The 9,420-nt window shown below is 37.3% G+C and overlaps 1 protein-coding gene and 1 long non-coding RNA gene across 2 annotated transcripts; both read left to right on the top strand.

The window, feature by feature from the left end:
- On the top strand, positions 6,264-7,470 carry LOC110271504. Its single transcript, XM_021122453.1, has 3 exons — positions 6,264-6,741; positions 6,876-7,114; positions 7,201-7,470. Exons 1-3 carry the CDS (start codon positions 6,264-6,266, stop codon positions 7,468-7,470), a joined length of 987 nt encoding a protein of 328 aa, XP_020978112.1.
- On the top strand, positions 7,567-8,992 carry LOC110271061. The gene is made up of 3 exons (XR_002361086.1): positions 7,567-7,779; positions 7,896-8,297; positions 8,819-8,992. It is a non-coding gene; the product is annotated as an uncharacterized LOC110271061 (long non-coding RNA).

Here is a 9,420-nt window from a genome sequence, read left to right as displayed (position 1 = left end):
AATAGGATAATCTGACAAATTATCTCTGTTCATCACATTAAGAAGAACGTGCTTGACAAACACCCCTGTCTACTTGGGTTCGTGTGATTACTCGAAAGGAAAAGCACGAGCCAACAGCTATTGTTATACATCTCTCAGACGGCTAATCCGTGACTTCATTGGGGACTTCTCGAGACATTAGTTCATCCGATTTCTGGGGAGATTAGGGTCTCTGTGGTAGAGGCTAGAACCCAAAGATGCAGCATTCTCTGATCTGGAAGATCCGACCTTGTCTGTAGCGTTTTGAGTAGGATCATTACGGAGAATAGCCTGTAGGAACTTCACCCTCAAGTAGAGATGGATCCATACTAACCTTGGGGTTCAAATCTGGAGGAGTATTGGCAGCTGTTCAAACCAGTGTCAATCACTTACAGCCTGCCATAGAAGAAGATCATTCACAAGCAAAGAAGACAGTAGTACCAGAGTTACTTCAGAAAGACAAAGCAACTCCAACTCTCAACTCTATTCCCATCATATAATTCCTAATAGCTAACTTCTTAATATCCAACATAAAACCTTCTGATTTCGCCTGACTAAGACCTGCAAGACAACCATAGCTTGCTTTAAGCCACAATCCTCGTGGGATCGACCCTGACTCGCTTAGGTATTACTTGGACGACCCAGTGCACTTGCTGGTACTACTACTGTTGTACGAAATAGAGTGGGTTTTGCGTACACGCGTACCAAGCTACCTTAGAAGCTTCCAAATCTTGGACGCTTTCTAATTCCTTGCACCATATGCACTATGACCTTTGATAAGGCTCTCTGTAACCTAGAGTCAAGTATTAACCTCATGCCACTCTCTGTAATGGAGAAGTTGGGAATCCTTGAGGTACAAGCTGCACACATCTCATTAAAGATGGCAGACAAGACCATGAAGAAGCCATATGGCTTAGTGGAGGATGTCTTGATTAAAGTTGAAAACCACTACATTCTTACAAATTTCATTGTCTTGGACATAGGAGAGGATGAGGATGACTGTGTCATCCTTGGCAGACCTCTAAAGTTAGGGGAAGATCACATCTTATTCAAGATGCCTCATCCCAATTCTCCCTCTAATAAGAAAGGGACAACTGTGCAACACCTAGTGTGCCAATGCTCCCTTTCTGTGTAGAGCTTTATAGAGCCCCAAGACATCAATTCTAAGTTTGGTGTTGGGCAGCCATCAATAAGCTCTAATCACAAAGGTACTAAAAAGAAGCCAGCCCTACCACATACAGTGAGTCGTGTCCTATTTCTAGAGCATGTAGAGCTCATTCATGAGAGGACAGAAAGAAAATTCACTGTAAGGGGCGAAAATCTGATCCCATACTCACGTCTGTAAGGAGCTAAAGGTCAAGCTAGTGACTTTAAAAGAGCGCTTGTTGGGAGGCAACCCAACTTTACTCAACCATATTTATTTTATTTCATTTTATTTTTAGTTGTCAGAGTCATGATCATGTGTATCATTCTAGAGATAGAATTCACAGCAGTGAAAATAGAACACTCTGGAAATAGTGTCAAAGTTGAACGCCAGTGAGAAAGCCCTCACTCAACGCCCCAAGAGGGGAGCATTGCTAGCGTTGAACGCCAGCCAGGGAGCACCCATGGGCGTTCAAACGCCAGTGCAAGAAAGCAGGGAATCAGGAATTTCCTAGCCTCTCAGGACAATTAGGTCCCACAGAAGCTCCACCTACCCCCACCTTCTTCCCCAGTAATCATATTTGCTCGTGGACAAGCAAAACTCTTAAGTTTGGTGTTGCAAAAGCTTTGCTTTGTGACTCCTACCACTTTTAAGTATAGAAGAAGAGGATGGAGCAAACCAGACAAAGGAATGACATTGAAGAGATCAAGCACTACATTGGATCCTCAAGGAGGAGGACTAGCCACCATCATTTAGGTGGATTCGTTCTCTTTTACACCATTCCTGTTACTTTTCTATTTTCTGTCTATTTATTTATTTGTTCTCTTGTTCTAGTTGCATGATCATTTGCATTGATGTCTTTAAGTTGTAAAATCTTCCATATATCTCTCACCTTGCTTAAAAGAAAAATTTTATTTAAAAGAATTGAGAGATGCATGAATTTCAAGTTTTATAATAAGATTAGTTTAATTATGTTGATGTGGTGTCATTTGCTTTTGTTTTCTGAATGTATGAATAAACAGTGCATATTTCAGTACAACATTTTGGGTCTATGGCCACGGTTTTTTTGGTCACGGAAAAAAACTGTGACCATAGACCCTCAATGGTCACGGTTTTTTACCGCGACAAAAAAAAAGCTATGGTCACAATTTTTACAAAAAGGGTGACCATAGGGTACCTATGGTCACAGTTTTCCAAAAAAGGGGTGGCCGAAAAGGATCCATGGTCACGGTTTTGGGGGGTGACCTAAAGGGGTCTATGGTCATGGTTTTTTACAGTGACCAAAAGGGGTCTATGGTCACGATTTTTCAAAAAATGGTGACCTAAAAGGGTCTATGGTCACGGTTTTGGGGGGTGACCTAAAGTGGTCTATGGTCACGGTTTTGGGGGGTGGCATAAAAGGGTCTATGGTCACGGTTTTAGGGGTGACCTAAAAGGGTCTATGGCCATGGTTTTTTATGGTGACCAAAAAGGGTCTATGGTCACGGTTTTTCAAAAAAAGGTGACCTAAAGAGGTATATGGTCACGGTTTTGGGAGATAACCTAAAGTGGTCTACGGTCACGATTTTGGTGGTTGACCTAAAAGGGTCTATGGTCATGGTTTTAGGAGTGACCTAAAGGGGTCTATGGTCATGGTTTTTTACAATGACCAAAAAGGGTCTATGGTCACGGTTTTTCGAAAGGGTGACCTAAAAGGGTCTATGGTCACGGTTTTGGAAAGTGACGTAAAGGTATCTACGGTCACGGTTTTGGGAGGTGACCTAAAAGAGTCTATGGTCAGGGTTTTTTAAAAGAGGGTAACCATAGAGTATCTATGGTCACGGTTATTAGGGGTGGCCTAAGGTGGTCTATGGTCACGGTTTTTTTTTAAATTCATTTTTTATTTTTTAACTTTAGATGTGTTTCGATTGCAATGTGAAGAAAACAACATGAGCGTCGGTTACGTATGACTTCTTCATATTCATCGATTGCTCCGCTATTCATTGCAATCTAAGAGTGCATATTAGCTTCTGGGTACATTCCTCTCTATTAAATTCACGGTTTTCTTTCCATTTTTGTAATTGGGTTTACTTCAAATCTGGACTTTTTTTGTTTTTGTTTTATTTTTCTTTTTGCCTCATGTTATATGAATTCATGTTCATAATGCTGAGAAAACTCGAGTTTTTAACTTCTCAAATTTGTTGTTAAAGTGTTTTTCAGAAGGAAAATAGATGGGTGGATGAGAGTGTCATTCTGAAGCATAGCAACAGGGAACGTTTTTCTGGCTTTATCACTCTGTAGGCTTCCTTCCTCATGAATACCATTTTAATTTACTTTATTTTAAATAACTTTGGCTAAAATTGATCAGAGCAGTGAACTATTTGTGTTTGAACATTAGCTCCTGAGGCATTGATATGAACAGAAAGCTCTCACCATCACCGAGCTCCTCCCAGCCCCTACCATCATCGTTTCCCTTCCTCCCGGCCCCTACCATCGTCGTTTCCCTTCGTCACAGCCCCCAAGATCGATGAAGGCAGAAACCCTAGCATCGTCGAGCTCCTCTGTCTCACCGCGAGCTTCCTGTCACCGCGAGCTTCTTGTCACTGCGAGGAAGAAGAGGAGCTGTCGTGCTCCTCCACTATCCAGCCACCGTCGAGCTAGGTTCACCGTCGTGCCTCACTACGCATCACCGTCTAACTTGGAAGAGAGAGAAAGCACATAAAGATGAGAGAGAGAGAGGGGTCCAAAGCTGAGCTCATTTCTATCACCGCCTCCACTGTCTTCACTACCACTGTTGAAGCTCTGCTGCGGCTGCTGCTGCCGTCCGAGCTGCCGCCAGGGGAAGCCGCTGCCGCCGTTACCATGGGTGGAGTCTGCCGTTGAGCTGTGCGCCGTTCAGTTTTACTGCGAGCTTCCTGTCACCGCAAGCTCACCAGCAGAAGCGTTTCTATTCGAAGAGCAAGTCTAATTATGTGAGCAAGTCTTATTCGAAGCAAAATTCTCTGGGTAACATTCAATCGCACACACTCCTTGATTGATTCTATTGATCAATTTTATATATACTTATTTAGAAATGGTGATTCATAATCATAGTATAGTGCCTTTTGATCTTGTACTTTGATGATGCTTCTACTTGTGCTTTGGAAACTTGGAAAAAATGGAGCTGAATTGGGAAAAAGGGAAAAATAAAGAATGAAGAAAAAGATTGTTTTTTTAAGTTAATTTTTCAAGTGATGAAATTTATTAAAGTTGAGTGATGAAATTAGTTTTTTCTGGGGGTTTAAAAATAGATATTTTTGTATTTGCTTTGATGTTTGAGTTTGGGAGGATGAACTTTTTCTGCCTAATTGAAACCCTGTTGAGCTGACAAAAAAAATTGTTGCCAATTTAGTTGTTGTTGCTGATGTATTTTCCGTTTAGTTTGGATTCAGAAATTGGATTGAAGAGTGTTGGTTTAGTCATTTGTAATTAAATTGAATTGAATTGCCTCCTGTAATATGTAATATAAATTGCCTTTTGATCTTGGACTTTGATGATGCTTCTGCTTGTGCTGTGAAAACTTACAAAAAATGGAGCTGATTTGGAAAAAGGGAAAAAATGAAGAATGAAAAAAAAGTTTTTTTTTCTTTTTTAAGTTAATTTTTCAAGTGATGAAATTTATTTTCATTGAGTGGAAAAAAAGGGCAACTAATTATTTTGGACGAGAAGTCACTCCTTCAAGCTAATGCATATGTATTGAACAATTGCGTTAACGTGGAGCCTTACATGAGGTAAATTTGCACTTCTCATTAGTTCTATTCCTTAGACTAATTTTTGTAGTATTACATAATAATATACATTTCTTGTAGAAAACATTGTGAGCAACAAAAGCAACACAAGCGGAAGCGGAAGTGGAACATCGTTAAAGATCAGAATAAAGACTTTATCGAGTGGTTTATGGGATGTGCCATGAAGGATGATGTTTCCGGTTGGATACGACAGCTGTCTAAGGGTCCAAATAAAGTTGCAAAATCATTTTCTGCTAATGTTGTTAATGGGTAACGATTTCATACTAAGCAACGAGAAGTGATGCGAAAAACGCAAAATGGTGGTGTTACTGTGGTGGCTGAAACTACAAGCTTTGCGAGTGTTAAGGACAAAAAACCAATCAAGGCCAATATAAGATATTATGGTAGAATCATGGATATTATTGAGTTAGACTATTATAGCCAATTTAAAGTTGTGTTATTTAAGTGTGAGTGGTTTATGGCTGAGGAAGATGATTATGGTTTGACATACGTTCATTTCAACAAAAGATGTTACCAAGACGAACCATTTGTGTTGGCAAGCCAAGCACACCAGTGCTTTTATGTGAAAGATCCATATATTCCCCGAAAGCATTATGTGATGAAAACGGTTCCCAGAGACTTGTTTAACATTGGTGTCCAATTACAGTTTGACCCTAACATAAGAGAGCCACATGAATCGGCGAATAGTCCGATACCCTTAAGTGATATTGGTGAGGTAGACTTGGTTAGACAAGGTGTGCGACCTACTATTGTTGATGTGACACCAAACAAGATCAAAGCTAAAGACAAAGAAAGTGTCTGATGATTTTGACAGTGATGCTGAATTTGAGGTAGTACACAAATTGTCCATGATGCTTTATTTTTTAACATATTTTCTAATGTATTATCATGTTTATTTTCTAATGCATTACCATGTTTGTTTACTTTATTTTCTAATGCATTATCATGTTTATTTTCTAATGTATTACCGTGTTTGTTTACTTTATTTTCTAATGCATTACCATGTTTCTTCTTTCTTTTAATTTTGGCAATGTTAGTATTGATGCTTTATTTTTATCTCTTCATGCAAATAAATTATGTTGATGCTGTATTTGACTTCTTTTTTTATACAAGATGAACAATGAAGGAAATTCCAAAAGAAAAAGGTTAAGGACCCTATCACAAATAGAGTCACAAAGAAGTCCCTTGAAAATGAGGAGTCCAGTAAAAAATTCAGGAAAAATTCAATTCACAAGTGCTTATTCATTGCTAAAACAATTTCAAATAAAAAGGGAACATGTTTTAGCTGCATGTGGGGCTAATAGTAGTAAACATGAGAAAGGAAAAAGGGCAAGATGCCGAAAAAGGTGCTGACAAGAGTTGACGATGAAGGTCAAAGCAAAATGGTAACCAAGAAGATAACAAACATTAGAGACGGTGAGGATCAAATCAAGATGCCAACAAAGAATTCCAACGAAGAAAATCATATAGTCAAGATGAAAGCCATTGAACATAAAGATCACGGTGGGAAGAAGCCGTCTAGGAAGAAGGTGCCAATGAAGAAATCAAAGGTGGAGGGTGATAAAGTCAAGATAAATACCAATGACGCTGAGGGTCAAAGCAAGAAGCTGACCAATAAGATGCCGATGAAGGAATCGAATGAAGAAGATGCCAACGAAGAAGAACATAAGATTGAGTCTCTTATCCCTACTATGACTTTAGATGAATTCTTCGAAAAATATGGGATATCATTAGATGAAAATGATGAAGAATATGAATATGATTATGATGATCTCAATCCAACCGTTGGTGATAGTAGTGACAGTCAACTCGGTAATGTCTTTATCCCTTTCTTCAATAGAAAATAGTGAAAGACACCAACGTAACTCTTGTATTTAGTAGATTACTCTTTTATTCATTAGATTAGTATTCTTGTTAATATTTTCTAGTAATGACATTGGAAATAGGTACCAAAAAGAAAAAAGTCCGTGGTCCCACCCAACTCAAGCATATTCATGCTTTGGAGACACAAATAGAGTTAACATGGTACAATGGCAAACCCATAGGCCCAACAAAGACACAGGTTCAATTGTTTAGTCGGTTCTTGGGAACACTTGCAAGAAACTCTAATTTGGTCACGTTGTTATATACTAATTGGCAAGTTGTGTCCAGTGAGACTAAAACTTCATTGTTGGATTATGCAAAGGTGAGTCGATCCTTCTCCTTTTTAAATTGTTTACAAATAGGCTTAGCATGTATGGTAAAATAACATAATTCATTGTTTTTTCATAGTCTAAATATAACATTCCTAGTGATGCTGAGCCTTGGGTGATAAATACCATTGGAGAGGCATGGAAGCAATTTAAGAAACGCATAAAGAAATATCACTATACACCCTATAACTCATTTAGAAAGATGATGAAAAATCGTCCAATGACTGTACCTGAACTGCATTTTCGAAAATTAGTTCAATTTTGGAGGCTTGATATCATCAAAGTAAGTTATTTTCACAACTCTCTTAGCTTTAATGATGGTATCATGTATTTAACTAACTCTATGTAATTTTATATTGCAACAAATTTAGGTTATTTTTGAAAAAAATCGTGAAAACAGATCCAAGCAAAAATGGAATCATCAAATGGATCTAGTTAATTTTGAATTAGTATGTGCTGAATTGGTATTTTTTTGTGCTTTTTATTTTAAGTATTTTTGCATCTTTCATGTTATGTGTGTTTACTTAGTCACATGTTGGTGGTTTCTTTGTAGCGTGCAAAGAAGAAGGACAATGAAGATCCATCACAATCTGAGATGTTTGTTGTAACTCATACGAGAAAAAAAGGAGAGACTGATTCAGGAACACAAGAGACAATTGTTAGTTTTCTGGTCTCTTAGAAAAGTACACCAAACAAGAAATGTGTTAGCTATTTTTATTTATTCTGAAGTATTTCAGTGCATGCATTTATTTTGATCCTATTTGTGTGTAATAGGAACATCTTCAAAATTTAAAAGAAACAGGATACAATGATGATGAAGCAGTTCAAACAGTTTTCCGAAAGGAAAGACATAGAAGAGTTTGTTTCTATGGTCGATCAGTCACAAAATCCTCTCTTGAAAAGGAGAAGGAAATCCGACAAATGCAATAACAACATAATGAAGTGGTTTCAACTATGGAGAAAAATCAAAATAACTTAACTTCCAAGTTGGACGGTTTAACAAACTTGATTAAAACGTTTTTGCAACAAGTCAATCCTGGTATGAGTGCAGAACAAGTGCAAGTAATGATAGAAGCCGCCCAACAATCTCCGCCTGACACGAGTAGTGCACCAAATGATACGCGGCGAAGCATTCCTCCTTCACTTGGATCGAACCATGTATCAAAGGATATGGAAGTAAGTACTGTTCAAAACTTCTAGTTAAATTAATAGTATGCTTTTGGTAAATGATATATCATGAATTTGAGTTAAAGTTAAGGTTTTAGGATTGTGAATCATTTATAATAGTGCATGGAAATTGGCTGTGTATATGTTGCTCTCTATTCTATGTTAATGAAGGAATATGTTAAAAAAAACAAAGTTCATATTATGTTGTATCTTTTCTTTTTACTCATGATGTCTCAATTGCTTGTCACTTGGTATTTTTTTGAGAACTTAATTGTCGGTTATTATAACAACTATCTATATATGAATATTTGCCAAGGTTTACTTTCTGGTGATTTGTAACATTATTTAAAAATGAATCCCACCTTTTATGTGCTAACTAATTATTAAATTAATAGTATTTAGTGAATAATGGTTGTGAATAATTCTTGAGTGTTGCTGTGGATGAATGTTTCCCTTCTTTGATGCATATGTACTGCATCATTAAAATCATTTTTGCTCTGTTCTAACATGTTTATTTCTTTTGCATGCAGGAAGACATGATGTGATGAAGAAAATATGTTCCATACAAATATCACATGGGATAGGTCTTACAATGACCTTAGTTATGTAAATGTAATATTTTGATGTGTTATGTACTTTTTGAGGTATTACATGTAATTGGAAAAATTACACTCTATTTTGATTTGTGTTGTTTAGACTAAAAATTAAATATATCTATCTTATAATGAAACTTTTATGATTTATATTTCTTGAATTTCTTATTTTTAGATTTATTTTGTGATTATTATCATTTTGGAATGTGATATAATTTAAAAAAATTGAATCTCATAAACAACAATAGGCTATAGTCACTTTTTTAAAAAATCATGACCATAGAAGCTATGGCCACGGTGAAAAATCGTGACGATAGATAAGGCTATGGTCATGGTTTTAAGGAGGGGTGACCATAGAGGCTATAGCCACGGTGAAAAACTGTGACCATAGATAAGGCTATCGTCACGATTTTAAGGATGGGTGACCATAGAAGCTATGGCCACTGTGAAAAACTGTGACCATAGATAACTCTATGGTCACGGTTTTAAGGAGGGTGACCATAGAGGCTATGGCCACGGTAAAAATCGTGACCATAGAT

Source organism: Arachis ipaensis, chromosome B04, assembly GCF_000816755.2.
Source record: "Arachis ipaensis cultivar K30076 chromosome B04, Araip1.1, whole genome shotgun sequence".
NCBI lineage: Eukaryota > Viridiplantae > Streptophyta > Magnoliopsida > Fabales > Fabaceae > Arachis > Arachis ipaensis.
Note: the sequence above shows the minus strand (reverse complement) of the source record. Positions and strands in the feature narration are given on the sequence as shown.

Excerpts from the sequence above, each read along its gene's own strand:
- LOC110271504 (XM_021122453.1), top strand. The coding sequence starts at position 6,264 with ATGCCGAAAAAGGTGCTGACAAGAGTTGACGATGAAGGTCAAAGCAAA. Across the intron at positions 6,742-6,875 it reads TAGTAGTGACAGTCAACTCG|GTACCAAAAAGAAAAAAGTC; the intron begins GTAATGTCTTTA and ends CATTGGAAATAG. Across the intron at positions 7,115-7,200 it reads CATTGTTGGATTATGCAAAG|TCTAAATATAACATTCCTAG; the intron begins GTGAGTCGATCC and ends GTTTTTTCATAG.